Source organism: Pezoporus wallicus, unplaced genomic scaffold (assembly GCF_028554395.1).
Source record: "Pezoporus wallicus isolate ANWC-B61680 ecotype Strahan unplaced genomic scaffold, APGP_CSIRO_Pwel_v1 contig_4012, whole genome shotgun sequence".
Classification (NCBI taxonomy): domain Eukaryota; kingdom Metazoa; phylum Chordata; class Aves; order Psittaciformes; family Psittacidae; genus Pezoporus; species Pezoporus wallicus.
The window spans coordinates 2533193-2551819 of NW_026637828.1; the positions used below are offsets into that span (position 1 = coordinate 2533193).

At 46.1% G+C, this 18627-nt stretch overlaps 1 protein-coding gene across 5 annotated transcripts in view; it reads left to right on the forward strand.

Annotated features, from left to right (window-relative positions):
- The window catches only part of PIGQ (phosphatidylinositol glycan anchor biosynthesis class Q), a 32904-nt gene extending 15433 nt beyond the window's left edge, over window positions 1–17471 (forward strand). For 4 of the 5 annotated variants that reach the window (XM_057408008.1, XM_057408006.1, XM_057408010.1 and 1 more), the window contains 7 exons: window positions 1474–1600; window positions 2795–2948; window positions 4897–5008; window positions 7748–7828; window positions 9154–9268; window positions 12630–12691; window positions 16693–17471. In XM_057408008.1, coding sequence (XP_057263991.1) covers window positions 1474–1600; window positions 2795–2948; window positions 4897–5008; window positions 7748–7828; window positions 9154–9268; window positions 12630–12691; window positions 16693–16845 — 804 coding nt within the window. In that variant the 3' untranslated portion in view covers window positions 16846–17471. Of the gene's footprint in view, window positions 1–1473; window positions 1601–2794; window positions 2949–4896; window positions 5071–7747; window positions 7829–9153; window positions 9269–12629; window positions 12692–16692 lie in introns of those variants that run through there. The other variant, XR_008972024.1, reaches the window with a different exon arrangement.
- Window positions 17472–18627: the final 1156 nt, after the last annotated feature.

Sequence of the window (18627 nt, forward strand, 5' to 3'; positions counted from 1 at the left end):
AGCCCAGCCTTGCTGCTTTCAAGCATTTAAATATTTCATTAAAATCCCCAAATGCTTTTTCTAAGTTACCAGTCCAACATGTTAAATATTAAAACCAGTCTATTTATAAAGCAGCATAAGTGGGATTTTCAGAGGTTGAAGCTTTTACTCCCAATCCCTGTTCATGTGGGTCAGTGGGAGAGGGCACTTCTCCCAGGTATGTTCCCCAGCTGTTTGCTGGAGGTTCCCACTCTCAGCTACCCCAGTCACAGCCTGGTCAATGGACTTCACCGCTGGTTTCAGCTTCGGTGAGTAGGTTAGGTGCAAACTACCAAGGAACAGAGCTACCACATCTTCTGCCCTGTCCACTGCAAGGGGGACCTCCAGCAGAGGAGTGGGATGGAAAGAGAAAATCAGTAAATACATCAGCCTGGATGAAATCACCAGAAATTGTGAGTCTAAGCCCACAGTGATTTGGGGAAGAGCTATTTTCATCCTCAAATGAGGGATGGAGGTTTATAAGGGAAATAAGGCCTTTTTCTCAGTTATTCAGAGGGTTTCTTCCTTACTGAGATGCTGTGGGTATCTCTCTATCAAGAGACAAGGCAGTAGTAGGCAAGAGCAGTGCTATATAGCATGGTTAGTCTTGCCCAGGACACAACAGGGTTTTGAGAAAGTTTGTTTACATATTAAATACATTTGTATAATTGTGTTTTCTACCCTGCTGTAAACACATAGAGGTTATGATATGACAAGGGGGAATGGCTTTAACCTGACAGAGGGGAGACTGAGATGAGCTCTTAGGCAGAAGTTCTTCCCTGTGAGGGTGCTGAGGCGCTAGCACCGGGTGCCCAGAGAAGCTGTGGCTGCCCCATCCCTGGCAGTGTTCAAGGCCAGGTTGGATGGGGCTTGGAGCAACCTGGTCTGGTGGAAGGTGTCCCTGCCCATGGCAGGGGGGTTGGAACTGGATGATCTTTAAGGTCCCTTCCAGCCCAAAGCAGTCTGGGATTCTATTTGTTTGTAAAAAAAAAGTTTTTTTTTTGCCCAGGAGTGCACTGCTGTCTTCCACTCTTAAAATCCTGACAGCCTGACCCATAGGTTACCTGCTCAGTTCTGACTTTTCAGCTGACTCTCTAAACAACTTGATTTGGGCACCAGCATTTGCCATCTACTTCAAGAACTCTCATTACGCCAAGAAATCCTACTGGCCACCTACCAGAGATGGCAATAAACTAACACTAGGTTCATATTCCCAGCACTGAGACCATTTAAGCAGTTCAGCTTCCTCTCTGCTGTTACATTTGGATTCAGTAAACAAGCAATAATGGTGCATTTCTGATTTACCTAGTTGTCTGTAAAGTAGTTGTTTGGCCTTTTATTCCCATTGGCTTGAAGGGTGTAGTAAGAACACTCTGGGAGGCAGCATGTGCAGTGCACTGGACATGTTCAGTGCAGCAGCAGTCTTTCATCTCAGTGCATTCCATGTGTTTGTAGCATGTAGCTGAAGAGCTCCAGGACCTACTTCAGTGGCTAATGGGAGCTCCAGCTGGACTGAAAATGAACCGAGCTTTGGACCAGGTTTTGGGACGCTTCTTCCTTTACCACATCCATCTTTGGATAAGTAAGTGCAGTTTAACTTTTCAGCCTCCCTTTTCATCTCTTCTCTCCCGAGTGTTTAATGTTTGCCTAGAGGTGGATAATGAATCAAAATGCACTACTGCAAGTACAGACTTGTCTATGAGTCTTCCTGCTGTGGAAACTCAAGCCAAGGTTGGATTCCCACACAGGGAAGTCATGCATATTAAGTAAAGTGCTTATACTGATGTTTTGCAAGAAGTGCACCTTACAATGGAGCTTGCTTCTCTGTGCCATTAGTGATGAGTGTCCAAGGGAAGGCTTTCAGTCTTATTTAGGCTTTTGTGGTCTCTGCCATATAAGAGGCAGCTGATAGGACTGGGATGAGAAGTGTGCTCCCAGGATGCACATACCAACCTTTGTGCTGCCTTCAGCTTAGTGCAGTTTTCTAATTTCAAGTCCCTCCTTGAAATAATACACCCCTGTTCTCCTTGATAAGCCTCTTGATGGAGTACATTATGATGGACATGTACTTCTTAGTTATTTTACTGATTTACAGTGCTCACCAATCAAGTATCGTCTTGTTTCTATGACTATGCTCCACTTCAGTGATGAAAGAGGCTGTGCCTCCGATCTGGTTTACTTGACAAAAGCCATATGGGGTGGCTTGTGTGGGAACAGCAAAAGGAGAGGGATGGTTGCAGGGAAGGTTGATGTGTGCAGTTAAAAATGTAATTAGGAACCTGAACACAAATCTAGTAGAGTAAATCACATGTGGAACAAGGTGACTCTCTTTGTTTAGCTCCTTTCAAGCTAAACATGTTCTCCCCTTCCTCACAGAGCTGCTCCCCAGAGACAAACCTGGGGTGAAAGAGAGGTTTTGTTGGCCTTCCTAAACAGAAAATGGACCTACAAGAAATATGGAGATGGGCTTTGTAGAAGGGCATGTAGTGACAGGACAAGGAGGAATGGCTTTAACCTGACAGAGGGGAGATTGAGATGAGATCTTAGGCAGAAGTTCTTCCCTGGGAGGGTGGTGAGGCTCTGGCACAGGGTGCCCAGAGAAGCTGTGGCTATGATCTAAAGGAGTTTGCCAGTTTTACTTCCACATTTTCGTAGCTATGATTTCTGGAGCAATGTTCTAGAGCGGGGGGGAGGGGGGTGGAGGGTAAAGAGTCTTTTGAGAATGTTAACAGGAAGTTATCTCAGTCAAATACTGATACTCTGCAATGTTCACTAGGCTACATACACCTGATGTCCCCATTCATTGAGATGATCCTCTGGTATGTGGGTCTGTCAGCTTGTCTGGGCCTGACCATGGCTCTCTGCATTCTTTCCGACATCATTGCACTTCTGACCTTCCACATCTACTGCTTCTATGTCTATGGAGCCAGGTGAGGTGATCTCTCTGATGTGTCTTGGGCTTGTTTGAAGAGAAGTGCCACTGAAGAACCTGCTTGAGTGAGTCAGAGGAGGCCATAGAAATGCTTCCAACCCAAACCAATCTGTGGTTCTGCAAACACTCAGGCCATGTCTTTAATTTGTGGATCATTCACTCCTGGTGCAGTTCTCTTGAATTCAGAGTTTAGCCAGCAATTAATTTATTGCATTCTTTTATGCATGTAGAAATGTGGCCACAGCTGTACAAGCAGCCTTTCAGTTCTTCTGTGTTTAAATATTTATTTGCTGTGGTAGTGACCTGGAAAAATGAAACTATGTGCCAGGCAGAGGACATGAAAGCAGTTCACCCATCCCTTTGAGTCAACCTTATAGCAGTTTCATCCTGCTCAGTAGTTTCCAGGGGAGCTGGAGGAGAGGAGGAGCAAAGGGGAAGCCTTGTACTTCTGGAGAAGCCCTGAAGTCCCTGCCCCTGCCTTGCTTCAGAGGCTCTTGTCTGCATCACGGAGCAGAGATGGCAGGTTTAGTGTCATTGTCTGCTCCTAATTGTATAGAGGGAAAGCATTTTCTCAGCTGGTTGCTTTTCCGTTACCTTGCACCAACTTGTCCATGCTGTGCCTGATGCCCGCTATGGGGAGCCAGGAGTGGACAGCAGTCACCCACACCAATGCAGCCACCACAACACGTTGTGTTCCTGCAGCTGCCAGAAGAATTTGCTGGTTCAGGTGTTGATGAAGCCTGAAATCCCCTTCTGAAACAAAGCACATAGTGAAAGGAGAGCGGGCATGTGTGTGCAGGCAGCCAGGGGGAGGTGGGGCAGGAGCTAAGGCAGGAACACTGCTTGTTGTCATGTCAGGGTGAGTGGGGAGAGTGTGGCCTTAGTCAGAGCCATGGGGCAGGTGTGTACCAGCAACCTGGAGATGTCCTGTGCACCCTCCCACCTGGGGATTAGTGCAGAGTGGTACCTGCCAGGCTGAGGGCACCCTGCCAGTTCCTTGAAGCAGTTGGTATTCCTCAGACCAGATTCTTCTCTTGGATAAGACTCCTTGCCTCTGCTTTCACAACGCTGGCTTGAAATCTGAGCAGCCTCTGTGCCTTAACTAGCCAGGTTAACCATTGTGGCTTTAATAGCTCAGGCTTTCTCAGTTTCTGTTCTGACCCACAGATTCATAGAATCAAACAGATTGGAAAAGACCTTTAAGATCATCAATCTCCCCTCTGTCACGTTAAAGCCATTCCCCCTTGTCCTGTCCCTACAGGCCCTTGTCCAAAGCCCCTCTCCAGGTTTCTTGCTGAGCCTTCTCTTCTGCAGGCTGACCAAGCCGAGTTCTCAACCGGTCTCCAGAGCAGAGGCACTCCAGCCCTCAGAGCATCATTTAGCTGATCTTTTCCCACCCTTAAGGATGTTTGAAGCTGTGGTTTACTAAAGAAGTTGCAGGGGCTCCAGTCCTCAGTGCTGAGGACGCAAAATTGAATTGCATTGACTCAAGTGTGGGGCAAGACCTTCACCACTCCTGCCATGGCAGGGGTGTGAAGCAAAGGGAACAGGGCAGACCTAAACTGCAGAGACAGAGGTGACCTCAGGGGAATAAGCAGCTGCTTCCTTTGCTGTGGGGAGGTGATGGCATGGGGCTGGTCATTGTTGCTGCTTGTAGGGGCCACGCTGGGGAGAGCCTTCCTGCATGGCATGGGGCATGGCATGGCCATTGCCCTCCAGTGGTCCAGGACTGTCTGCAGTAGCCTGCTTTACCCGTGCCAGGGGCAGCAAAACACAGTTGACTGAGCCGTTAGTATTTGATGTGCGTTATTCTTGGCATGATTTCTTTTACTGCCCCAAGTTCTGCAGTGCTGGTAAGCAGGTGGGCACTGGGTGCAGTGATGAGAAGTTTGTGTGGAAGCTCAGTAGCTCTCAGCATTGGTGCTCAGTATCTTCTCTTTGTGCAGGCTCTACTGCCTGAAGATTTACGGCCTGTCATCGCTCTGGCGCTTGTTCCGTGGGAAGAAGTGGAATGTCCTTCGGCAGCGGGTGGATTCCTGCTCCTATGACTTGGACCAGGTACTGCTGCAGCACCGCTGCAGGATGCTGCCCATGGGCAGTACAGTCCTATCCTACCTCAGGTAATGGTGAGACAGGAGCCACAGGAGGCTTTGTGATGCCCAGAATAAGCATATCCCCCAGCACTCTGCATCTGTGGATCTTCATAGAATCTCAGACTGGTTTGGGTTGGAAGGGACCTTAAAGCTCATCCAGTTCCAATCTCCTGCCACGGGGAGGGACACCTTCCACTAGACCAGATTGCTCCAAGCCCAGTCCAACCTGGCCTTGAACACTGCCAAGGATGGGGGCAGCCACAGCTTCTCTGGGCAACCTGTGCCAGTGCCTCAGCACCCTCACAGGGAAGAACTTCTGCCTAAGATCTCATCTCAGTCTCCTCTCTGGCAGGTTAAAGCCATTCCCTACAGGCCCTTGTCCAAAGCCCCTCTCCAGCTTTCTTGTAGCCCATTTAGGCACTGGAAGCTGCTCTAAGGTCTCCCCCTTAAGGAGCCTTCTCTTCTCCAGGCTGAACAAGCGCAGCTCTCTCAGCCTGTCTCCACAGCAGAGCTGCTCCAGCCCTTGCAGCATCTCCGTGGCCTCCTCTGGGCTCACTCCAACAGCTCCGTGTTCCTCTTCTGTGGTTGTCCCAGAGCTGAACACAGAGCTTCAGCCAAATGCTCGTGCTCTGCAGCTCTGCAGCAAGCCCTGCACTGCTCTGCCTTTTCAGGGGGCCTAATTCTAGCAGGTGCTGAGCACCTTCAGGCACCCTGGTGAGCTGTGGTGCTGCAGATGCTCACAGCTTGAGCATAGGGGGTGGTTTCTTTGAAGGGAGCAGCATATAAGTGGAGCCCAGCAGTATTGCCACAGTAACAGACGTGCCACCGTGTCTGTTCAAAGGCCCCATTCCATTCACGTTGTGCTGGAGCCGGGCCCCCACGTTCTCCCTTGAGCAGCAGATTTTGCCAAATGCTATGAGCTCTGTTTAATTTCTGAAATTCCAAGTAAGAGTTCAGCAAAGCCTCGATTGCTCCATGCCAGCAGTTGCAAACATCACTAAAATAATACTGTAATATTTGGTGAGTTCCAGGGCCAAAGCCTCTTGCTCCATTCAACCTTCTCACACCACAGTGGAGGAGCTGGTTTTTTGTTTCTTTGGTGACGAAAAGCCAAACTGTGCCAGGAACACTGTTTGCGTCAGTGCTTGGTCCCTGTATTCTTTGAGGAGAATTGGTTTGGCACTTCAGGCTTCATCCTGCTGCTCTGGAGGCCAATGGGAATGATGTTGTTGTCCTGGCTGGGAAGGGACATTCAAGGCAGACCTTTAACAGACTTTTGGAAATGTTAATAAACTGTAGTGGAGTGACAGAGGAAGGAGGAACAACTGTTGGGAAGGGAATGGATTGGGTTGTGATCTATTTTTGGTTACGTGTGTGAAGCCGGGATGTTGATCCACCTCTGTGACATGGCTCTCTGGGTTATTTTCTTTCCTAATATACCATGAGCATGATCTGTTTGTTTGCAGTGCCCTGTGTTCCTGTGGTCTCTGTTCTGGAAGAGGTGACTGAAAACTAAAGAGTCAGATCCCTATTTGTCATAAATATGCATTTCTCCTAGTTGGAATTAGCTAGACTTATGCCAACTGGGCTGTCCCAGAGTAAATAACTCTTTCTGTGGGCAGTGGATCTCATGACACCTACTTTCCTAGGGATTTTTCTCCATCTTCAAAATGATGCTTCCCCCACCCCAGTATCTCCAGCTTTTTTCTCTCTCCCAGTATCCATCATTGAAAGAGGCAGAAGTCCTGCTGCTGACAGTATTTAGCAACCAAATTTTGTCAGCTTTTCACCAGGTATTAAAACAAGGAGGAACAAAAGTACATCTCAGTTCCCCACAAAATACCCTACCAAATTTCTGCTTCTTTGTACCCTTACACACTTGTCTGGTAAAAACTGAGCAATGGCTCTAAAACTCATGGGATAGGGAGTGGGCAAATTTAAGTCTTGTTTCCTAAGGAAGCTGGCCTGAAATAGGAAACTTTGAGTATTGTGTGTAAAGGTAAAAATCAGGATCCAGCTTATTTATCTTTCTAAATATACTCCTATAATAGGGAGCCTTCTAAAAAGGCCCAATGAGAGAAGGAGTACTGAAAATATTCTCCTCCCAGAGGAGGACCACGAGGATGATCAGGGGACTGGAGCACCTTCCATATGAAGACAGGCTGAGAAAGTTGGGGCTGTTCAGCCTGGAGAAGAGAGGGCTGTGTGGAGACCTCATAGCAGCCTTCCAGTATCTGAAGGGGGGGCTATAGGGATGCTGGAGAGGGACTCTTCATTAGGGACTGTAGAGATAGGAGAAGGGGTAACAGGTTAAAACTTAAACAGAGGAAGTTTAAACTGGATATAAGGAGGAAGTTCTTCACTGTAAGGGTGGTGAGGCACTGGAATGGGTTGGCCAAGGAAGCTGTGAATGCTCCATCCCTGATGGTGTTCAAGGCCAGGTTGGACAGAGCCTTGGGTGACATGGTTTAGTGTGAGGTGTCCCTACCCATGGCAGCGGGGTTGGAACTGAATGATCTTAAGGTCCTTTCCAACCCTAACTATTCTATGATTCTAAGGTAACAGCATTATTCACACAGGGAGGAAAAAAACGATGTGAAGGAGCCTTGCAAACTTTTCTTACCTCAGTTTCCTATTCTTCTATTTCTCTTTTATATTATTTTGCCATTGCTCCCTAATAATTGTGTTTCTTTTTTTTCCCTAGTTATTTATTGGCACTTTGCTATTCACAATCCTGCTGTTCCTCCTGCCTACAACTGCACTCTATTATTTGGTGTTTACCCTGGTAAGATTTAACCCTTGAAGTTAATCATATGCTGTCTTCTGAGATCTTAAAATAAGGGTTTCCTTGTCATTTATTGTCATCCACAAAGAGGATATAAATTTGTCTGGGTGTCCCAGGAAGGCTTCTCACACAGCCCACGTAGGCCAAGCAAGTGGAATTCAGGATACGCATTTCTGTTTCTACGAAGGGAATTCCCAGCAAATCCTGGTCAGTGGACAAGCTGTTCTTTCACTTGGAAATCATTAATCCTTCCCATGCCTGGGGTGATGGCCTATCTAGTTTGATCCAGAACTTTCTTTTTTCAGGGAATTAACTGGCTCTATTAAATGCTTTCAGCCAGGCTTTGCTCAGAGGGTTGGGCTTCTTTAGTTTTCTCATCTTCCCCCAGTATGACTGCCCCTCTCTGAGGCCTGCCAGAGCAAAATTTTCCACAGACAGTGGCCATCACATGGTTTCAAAGCCCTTTTTTGGGCCCTCTCTTTTCAGATGAGCTTGGCAGCAAAAGTAAATGCAGTCTGACAAAAGGAGGTGCTTTACTTAGGGGACAGAGCACACTGAGCAGGAAGCTAATTTCTGGCTGCTGTGCTCTTGCTTAGATGCTCTACATGGGATTTCTTCAGGCAGAAATAAGCTGCTTCAGTTCAGTGTTGGAGAGAGAATTTACATTCACTGGCACACAGTGATGGAGGTGACTAGTAATAGAAGCCTGAATTCTCCCTTTCAGACTATGACCATTGGAAGCTGATTAGCTCTCCGGTCCTTGCAAGTCACAGCCTCTACAGCCATACGAGCTTTGTTCCAGTTAAACCCTTCAGCTAAGATTGTCAAGGAACCTTGTGCAGGATCTGGCTGCCCAGCACTTCCAGACATCTGACCCACTTTGGGAGGCTTTTGCTTACCACAGGACATTTATCTTAGCATTCAACAATGTCAGATTGCACATGAGCTTGTGAATTTCATAGAATCATAGAATGGTTTGGGTGGGAAGGGAACTTAAATCTCATCCAGTTCCAACCCCCTGCCGTGAGCAGGGACACATTCTACTAGACCAGGTTACTCCAAACCCCATCCAACTTGGCCTTGAATGCTGACAGGGATGGAGCAGCTACAGCTTCTCTGGGCAGCCTGTACCAGCGCCTCAGCACCTTCACAGGGAAGAATTTCTTCCTTATGTCTAATCTAAACTTCCCCTGTTTAAGTTTAAACCCATTACCCCTTGTCCTATCGCTATAGTCCCTAATGAAGAGTCCCTCTCCAGCATCCAATTTGCAGCTGCTTCATCTTCTGTTTGTCCCAGAGTTTCTTACTAAACTGTTTCTCTGCAGCTCCGTTTGCTGGTGGTGATTGTGCAAGGCTTCATCTACTTGCTGGTGAACCTGATTGACTCTCTGCCTCTTTATTCAATCCTCCTTCGGCTCTGCAGACCCTACAGGCTCGCAGGTAAGTCCTTCAGCACTGCACATGCAGAACTTCAACATCCAAACAAGCACGGTATAAATGAGTTCATCTTTTAACTCCAGTTCTAGAGTAGTGGGTCAGGTTAAAGTTCTGAGGTTAAACATGCTGTTTATCTTGGGGTTTGGGCTCTGAAACAAGCCAAATTACAAAACCACTTGGAAAATCTGCTGTTTCAGAGGGCTGAATCTACGGTGGCTGTGAATCAGTGGAACAGCTTCAGCACTGTGCTGGCTTGACTAACAGAAGTCCTGAGCTGAGGGGTTTGGATTAACTTCAGAGCTCTTTACAGATTTCAGATAATTGTTCTCTCTTTGGTTCTAATCTGTCACTGTTTTGAAACCAGTAATTTTTTTTCCACTTTTGGTAAACATCAACCATGGTTGCCACCAGAGTAAAGGGTCCTTTTTGAATGGGTTTAACTGGTTAATTTCGTGAAATTCAAGCACTGTATTATTATCTCACGTCCATTTAAAGAGCATGAAGCAAGAATTTAAAATCAGAGAGTTTGACCATCACTAAATACAGACTAGTCAGAGAAGTTCCAGGCTTGATGTTCATGGAATAGCTGAGCCATGTTACTAGTTCTGTTGCTTTTCCATGTGTGCCTTCAGCAGGTTCCTATGAATTTCCTGGCAGAAACTTCTTAACCCTTCAGGGCTGTCTTGGAGAAAAGGAAATGCTGCTGATGACAACTGTCTCATTAAGCAGCAGGTTGTAGGGTAGAAGGAAGTCTTGTTGCCACTGAGAGATGTAAGGCCGTATATTCCCATCGGTCTTAGATCAGCCAGCTACCTACTGCAGGGTAGTAAGCCTCCAGCCAGACAAAGGATTGTCTTCTCAGTTGAGTTTGTTGCCTGACTTACTTTCTTTGTTGGTTCCTCGAGCATCTGAAGGGAGAACACTGCAGGAGGAGGAGGCATCTCTTGAGAATGTCTGCAGCCTGTGTTCCTGCCCCAGAAACATGCCATTGCAGTGGTAACAGATGGAACAGTTGAATCACATTCAAAGGACTTTAGAGAGTGCACATCACTTGATGTCCTCACTGCGTAGGTTTTGCCTCCCTGTTCGGACTCAGAACTTGAATCAGTCATGCTCTGGCATATGTTATGGCAGCTGATTTTACAGGCACTCTTAAGATGGTTCTGCTGACATGAATGGATAGTTTTTCCCAGCAGCAAGGGGTTACTGCAGTGTTTAAGTTCAACTCAAGTCAGCCATGGCATGTGGCCTCCAAGTTCTTTGAGTCCGTTTCTGAATTGACAAAATTACATTGCTGAAGCCTGGGCCAGGACAGGTGAATGATCAATCCACACGCCAGAAACAAAATCCACGCTTTCTTTCCACACATGTGACGTGAAATACTTTGGACTTTAAAAAGCCTTTTGTACATATATCAAAGCCGATGTCCTCTCTGCAAGAGTTCTGAGCTGCACAGCTCAAGGGATGGCACCCTGTTTAGGATGGGTACACGGTGGTGTTGATTCATAGTGTGAAGTAAGGTGTAGCAGTAAGGTTCAGGGGTTTCAAGCTCTGCCCACACACAAGTTACCAACATGCTGTTTGATCACAAAGAGGTCAGTTCATTTTCTCTGTACTTCTCTTTCCCAATAGTCACATCACAGATTTGGGGGCCAGTTTTGTCATGGTTCTGTAGGACCTGTCCTGGTGGTGTCTCCATGATTACTGAGTCCAAACAACCAGTGAGCTTGCTTTAGTGCACTGACAGGTGAAACAAAGCAAATTGGTTCATGTCCTGACCTCTCCTGTGTACAGAAGAAGCATAACCCTGAGCTCTGGAGTTGGATGGCGATCATGGAATAGTTCAGGACTCCTCTCTTAGAGGGATCTGCAGTAGACTGAGCTTTCCTGTTTTCTCTGTGCAGACTCCTGAGCTTTGTAGTAATCCACAGGTCATTCTAAACTAAATTTGTAGCCTTTTTGTGCATGTATTTTCTTAGACGTTTAAGACTCTTGAACAATTAAATAATCTAAGAGATTGTTGGCTTGCAGATCTAGAAGGGAAGTGTGTGGCCTTGACAGAAGCAAGGTTTTCTGCTCTGATGGACCTGAAACTTCAGTGCCCACTTGTTTCTGTCTCTCATTGACACACTACCTGCCTGAAGAGTAGCTGCTGGAATGAGTTAGACACTTCTTCTTAGCCAAAACTCAATGAATCACCTTCAACACTTTTTATCATCCAGCACATTTACTTACTGAGACCCAGGGCACTCAAACATCTTTCTGAAGCCACTGTGAAAGCCCATGTTTCAATATGGTGCAGCAGAATGCAGATAAATTCTTCCTCTCTTATACAGAAAACACTTTTATGATGTGGGGAGAGGGTTTAAACCAGTTCTCTCTGCTAGACAAGAGCATTCTCTCCTAGGAGTAAACTGTATGGTTTTAATTAATTCAAAGCTTGAAGAAAATGATAAGAAGTTTCGGCTTTGAATATGGAAGAGTAACATAGATACTATAACAATGGGGCTCACACAGAGTTTTGTTTCTATGTGTACTCCTGAGCCACTGTTTGATCTGGTGCAGATCACTTTATTACTCTTGCCTCATCATCTTACCTGTAGAAAGGAATAATAGGGACACATTGGCTGGTTCGGGTTTGAAGAAGATGGATTGGTTTTACTTCTATGAAGGAATTTGAGACCTTGCAAAGCAAAATGCCTCTCAAGTCTTAGTTGTTACCTTTGTTTGAAACACTGTGTTAAATGTTCATGTGCTCTATATCACTGCTGGAATCCAAAGCTTTCCTATTTATCTTTACAGTGTTGGGAATATAGGAAATCCAAGAGGAAATATAAATGTGATGTTGATGGGGTTGTTAGCATGTTAAAAACATCTGAATGCTGGGATTAATAGTGATTGCTTTGAGCTGTTTTTAATGCCTCTAGGCCATTCCTTTCCTCCCTCAGTCTGAAAGAGGGAGAGATTTGCACATGTGCTGTAGCTACATGAGCACAAGTTCGAGGCGAGTTCTCTGCCTTCTGTTTATGTGGAGTCCCCATTCGTATAGAAGTTCAGGAAAAGAGAAAGGTTTTTCCAGTCCCTTTGTCATCATTAGGCCTGGCTGGCTGATTTCTAGGCTTTGTTCTAGCTTTAGGACTGTGTTTTCAAGCTGCTTTTAATGGAGAAACACATAATTTGTCTTGCTTAAAACCACTATAAAGAGGATCTCTGCTTCCTGCTGAAAATTGTGTAAGGGTTCACAAATCAAGAGAGGCTGAAGGCTCCATTTCTAGGAAATCAGTGCTCAGCCAGCAGAGCTGAGCAGCAAATGGCATGATCTTTCCCCCCATGGATTTGGTTTCCTTGTTTTGTTTCATTTCAGCTGGTGTGAAGTTCAGAGTCCTGGAGCAGCAGGATGGAAAACCTCTTCGCCTCCTTATGCAGGTAAGCCACGTGTACCCATGTGCCATTCCCTGCTGCAGGCTTCACTCAGACCATCCCCAAGGTTCTTCTCCCTTCTGTAGCAGTTCTGAAACTGGCCCCACTGAAAGGCCGCACTTAAATATTTCAGCTGTAAAATGTTGAAACAAGGGAAATACATTTCATACTGCAATGCTGCTTTCTAACACCCTGCTTGAGACCTTAGTTTAGAGAGTCCTGCATGATGTGAAAGGAGATCTAAATGGGAGACATGGTACTCTGTTACTGCTGGAATTAAGATTTCTTGTAGTTATCACCTTCCTTCCTGGCTCTGTGCAGTTTCATCTTAATAATTGCTGAACACTGAGAGAAGCAAAAGGCAGCAGCTAAGCCATGCAGAATAAAGGACCAGTAAAAGGTCTTCCCCTCCAGATGTGCATAAAGGCCTTAGCTGCTCTGTGATGCTGGCAGGATGAGTGCCTGGGTGAGACAAGAGAGGAAAGGGCCTCCTGTTGTTTTCCTTAGCTGCTCTGGCAAGAAGCATGGGAAAAGCTTACCTGTGCTTTTGTAACCTCCCATTTCCACACTCTATCACCAGAGATGCTAAAGGAAAGAAATGATGTGATGGCAGCAGTGAAATTCTCATTGTGAGGTTCCATTTCCTGACTTTGCACAATACAACAGGGTCACTGTTCTTGCTCTTTGCATCCCAGGAAGAGAGGCTGCAAGGGGTGTATAGAATTTATAGCTGGGGTGTGTGTGGGAAGGAATTAACTGTTCCCAGTTCTTTATCTTTCTCCATCCCCCGTCCAGCCCTGTTTCAGCAGAGGTCAGGTTAGCGTGGAAGGAGCACACCAGCTAGCAGCAATTCAAAAGGGAATTCCTTCAACAGATGTCTTCTAGGGCAAAATGAGCGTTTCCCAAGCACGTTGTCTTCCCAGTTCCTGTCTTTGGGCGGGGTAGTGGTATGAGAACCAAAATCTGCCATCCTCCATGGCCAAAAGACTCCAGAAAAAGGAAAGCAGACACCAAAGACGAGGCACAGGAGCTGCTGAGCAGAAAATTTGGCTTCTGTGTTTGTGAAATGAGGTGGGTAGCTTTTCCAGAGGAAAAAGATCACAGCTTAGAGAGCAGAGCCAGTGAGTCATAGGAACATGATGAATTTCCTTTGGACCACTGCAGAAAGATCCATTTGCTATCTAGAATATAGCATAAGTCATCATCTTAAGAGGTGAAGTGCTTTAGTGGATGCCTCTCTAGGCCTTCTGTTCAAATAATAATGAGCAGAGAGTCAGTAAAGGCACTTTATTCTCTCTTTGTGCTGGTAAAAATGAAAAATGGGTTTGTGTCAGAAACGCTGCTGAACTTTCTCATGGGTCTTGTGAGAGGACAAACTAAAGAGCCTATTTTTAAATGATAGGCTAAAATTCTTATTTCTGGTACATGATGATGTTCCTCTCTAGAAGTTTTGCAGTGGCTTTGTCCCCTGCCCATATGGTGGCTCTCTGGAGCCATGCTTGATGGCAGGAAGGCTGTTTGCATGGAACTGTTTACTCACACTTGCAAAGCCCTGCAGCAACAGGTGAGGGATGAAATGGCAGATCATAAGGTGCACTGGAAGCTGCGGACCCAACCCTACATGCAAGCGGTTCAGGACATTGGTTGCTCGACATTGACCCAGGAGATGACAGTCTTGTTCGGAAACATCCTGAATGTCCAAGCAGCCTTTTTTCCAACCAGATTTGCCTATCCCACATTGCCCTTTTAGTCATCATCGCGCTTGTAGTAAGTATGGGTAAAGCCCTTCCCAAATCTTCGTTCATGAAGTTAAGCCATCAGTGTCCCAAATGATTCAAGCTATAGGTGACTGATACATTCACAACTGTCTTCTGTGTGCTGGTAATGGATTAGAAATCATTAATGCTTGTTTTGAGGCAGAAGATGATATTTCCTTTCCAAGTGCTCCTTCATTTTCTCCAGGAAGTCTTCCATAGCTCAGTATTCTCAGTAGTGTTTAAAATCATTTATTTTGGTGTGCAAGAAGAAGAATGCCTGGCAATGTGTCTCAAGTGAACTGATAGCCCAGTGAGAAGACATGACGAGTTTGAGTCATCTATAATACCTTTTGCTAGATTCTTCAGCAGTTGCTTTGAAAGTGAAGGAGGAAGGGCAAAGGGAACAGCTCCATTATAGAACCAAGGATGTCTATTATATCAGGGTTATATTATGGCTTTGGACTATAGAAATGGCATAAAATAAATTGATATTGCCACTTGGCTCATAAATGGTTGCTTTTTGTGGTGCCTATTTGTTTGCATTTATAATGGGGGATGCAGACATGTACATTGTGCTGGGTATAAAACCATCTCTTGTTACTTCTCTGTTGGCAACAGTATCACCACTCTGCCTTGAGATGGTTTTCAAGGCGAAATGTTGTGTCCAAACCTTCCAGGCCATGTAGCTGATAGTTAAAGAAACACATACTGTGTATCTCCCTTGTAGAGCAGCAGTTCCTATCCTTCCCCAGCATGTTTGCACTTAAAACATCCTGGTTTGCCTACAGCTGAGGAAACAGGCAGAAATAGTTACTCAGATTTTACTGTTGTTTGGTTTAGGGACAAGTTTCTTTGGTCTTTTTCTGTTTTTTCTATTCTTATTTTTTGGTGCTACCTCTCTATGACCACAATGCATGAAGTCAATTGCAGTCACGCAGAATGTCCCATAATGACATCCATAATGTTCTAATGACATCTTTACTTCATCACCCTTCCCCAGAGCTCTGCCTTTGTGGGCTCTCTGAGTTCATCCCCTTGCTCCATGAGCACCAGATGGCTGGAGCAAGCTGGCGGCACAAGCAAACTCCCAGAAAACTGGTTTCTCTTCAGTGGACAGAAGAAATATTCAGCTATTGCCAAAGTAGTGACTGTCTGCCTGGATTTTGCTGTCTCTCTTTCCTTTTTGTGGCTGGATTTTCTACTGTGAATTATAGACTTCTTTCACACAGCTGCTTGGTTGGGTCCAGCATAGCTGGGCCCTTTCACTAGAGGAGGATGTCCTTCGATTTCTCCTCCCTGTCCAGGCTTCCTCTAGCACTGTAAGTCTCACTTTGGCATCTCTCATGGTCTGTTTTCTGCAACCCACCATTTCTGTGTAATCTGTTTACTTTTTTGGAGACAGTCTATTGGTGTGCATCCTTTTCATGCATCAGATGTTGGCCAGACTGGCTCAATCCTCTGGACTACCCTGAAGTGCTCCACTGGAGTATTTTCCCACATCTGATGTGCTTCTGTCTCCCCTTGTCTAGGTAACACGTCTGCCTGCCTCCCCAGCTTCTGAAGGTCAATATGGCAACTTTGTGATGATAATCAGAGGCCATGGGGGTTTGTAGGCAGACACTCCAGACATAGTCATTCTTGGGTTGGCGGTTGACATCAAATTTAAGATTAAGTCAGTCAAGGAGCCTTAAAGTGGCATTGCATGGTATGGATCCTGTCTGCTTGGACTCCATTCCATGGGGAGGATATATGGTGATACCAGGGGTAACTTAAAGCATAGCTGTGGGCTGAGAGCACATTGAAACCGTAGGTTCGTAAGAGCTATGGCTTAACTGGCATGTTCTAGAGGAGTTCCTAAGAGTTATGGTGCACCCCAGTGGAGCATTGCTGCTGGTGGGGGGAAGTCTCCATCCCTCCACCTTCTGCAACCTCCTAACTCAAAAAGTGACAGTTCTGCTCCCTCCTGTAATGAGCATCACTCCCAAATCCTGCTACTGCTCATGCCTGCTTCTCTGCTGGAAAATTATTCCAATAATACTCCTTTGCCAAACTTTATTTGTTCATGTTTCAGGATGCTGTACAAGGCTATACAGCTTTAGTTAGAGAGGGATTCTTACACTTTGATAGTAGCAGTATTGATGTTTTAAGAGGCCAGTGCTACACAAAAGTTACACTTGCCCTCATCAGCTGCCTGTGTATCGTACTACAACACATTCTCACTGCTGATACCCCTCTTCCTTCTCCTTGCAGATCAACCCTCTGTCATATGGCAGCGTGGTACAGACATACAGGCTGCCAACCTACAGCTGTTACCCCAAGGATTCCTGGACATCTCTCTGCAAGAAGCTGTTCCTTGGAGAGCTCATCTACCCTTGGAAACACAAAGGAGAGAAGCAGGACTAAAGACAGCAAAAGAGCTTGAGACACATGGTCAGACAAAGAAATTGAATCCTAATGCTTTTGGACCAAAGGCATCTCAGAGCCAGCAACTGCTACATCCCCTTAATTAGACTTTGGTAACCTGGAGGGGCTAAGGTTTTAAAGTCAGGTATTTTTAGATGTTATTTTTCAATTTTGCTTTTCTGCTACAGTGTGTTCATGTCATATGGTAATGCTTATTTTTGAAGCAAAAGGTTAACCCATCACAGAACCAGCATTCGTTGTCTTCGAGGAGGTACCTCCCGAGCAGGGTGATGATGTGTGTATTCTTCCATGTAAGCTCATGGGGCCATATTAAAACAGCTGGTTGGGTGGTTCAAAGCCACAACTCCGAAGTGCATTCTGCCAGAAGGCATTTTGGGTCATTTTATACTCCAGCCTTCAAGCCCGCTAATCAAACCTGAGATGGTGGATCAGCTTGTAGAGTCACACACTGAAAACTGCACAGCAGCATTACCTGGGTTCATGGATATTTATTCTTTTCCTTTTGGGTGGGCTTGGATTCATCCCCTTTGCAGCACCAGAGGAGGTGTCAAGCATAGAAACAGCAGGGCTGGAGGCTCAGAAACAGATTCCTGTGTGTTTGTGCATGTATGGTCTCATCTACTTTTATTCAAAAGCAAATAGTGGTTTGGGGTGAGACGAATCCTGAGCTGTCACCAGAACTGAAGAGCAGAGCACACAGCCTCAGCTCCCAGGCTGCCCAGGCTTTATATGGTAGTGAGCTGTGGTATCTGGGAGCTTTGGGCTCTGGCAGGTTGCAATGTAAGGCAAACACAACTTTGCTGGGCCCAGCTCTGGCTGGTGGGTCTGCTGGAGCAGCAGCACAACCAGCTCAGGGAAGTGTGTGCTGCACATCCTTACAGGGTCAGAACATCCCCTGCTTCTCAGATGAAAGCCTTGCCCTGTGGTGCCTCATCTTCTTCACTTTGAAGTCCAGGAGCTTTTAAAGTTATCTCAGATATGAGGCATTTGAAGGTACTTCCTTCCCTGAAACTACAGACACATTTCTCTTAGGAGAGTTTTCCTGCTTTGGATACTATCTATCACCACAATGCAGCTGGGCTCAGCTTTCCCTTGTCCCGGTCTTGTGTGCTCATTTTGAGGGGAATCTTCTATTCCCTGTCCTGGGAGAGTGTGAGGTCCCACTGCATACATTGTTGTGTAGACAGTTCCATATAGTCATTACCCAAAAGTAGACTTTCACAGGTCTGCAGCTCCTCTTGTCCCAACTGAAACAACAATGTGGTATCACTGTACCTGCTGCTGCTTTGCACACCAACATTGGCTGCATTAACCGGCAGGTGAGATGGGTGCTGGATCCTGCCCCCTTTCCTCTGTCTGCCCAAGGAGCCAAGGATAGAGAAAGAAGAGAAGGATGTGCTGTGGCTGCAGTGCTCAGCCCCACAGGGTGACCTGTGCAGTCCTGCGTGAGTGGGTGGAGGAGGGCAAGGAGCCACAGCAAGGTGCCCTGGGCTTTAGGAGTCAGCACTTCTACTGGCAGGATAAGAGTTTCCTACCCCATCCCCATGCCTCATCTCTGTACTTGAAGCTGTCACAGAGGGGAAAGCGTTATAGCCCAGCCAATTTTAGACATCCCTGGTTCATGTGTAGCTGCTTAAAGCCTGTCATGGTATGGCTACTGCCTCTTCAGTCTGGCTTGATCAGGAGAGAATGAAGCTCTGTAGACAGGTGCTTGGTGTTAGCAGGCAAACACACGAGCTGCAAAGATCTTGGAGTTTTCTT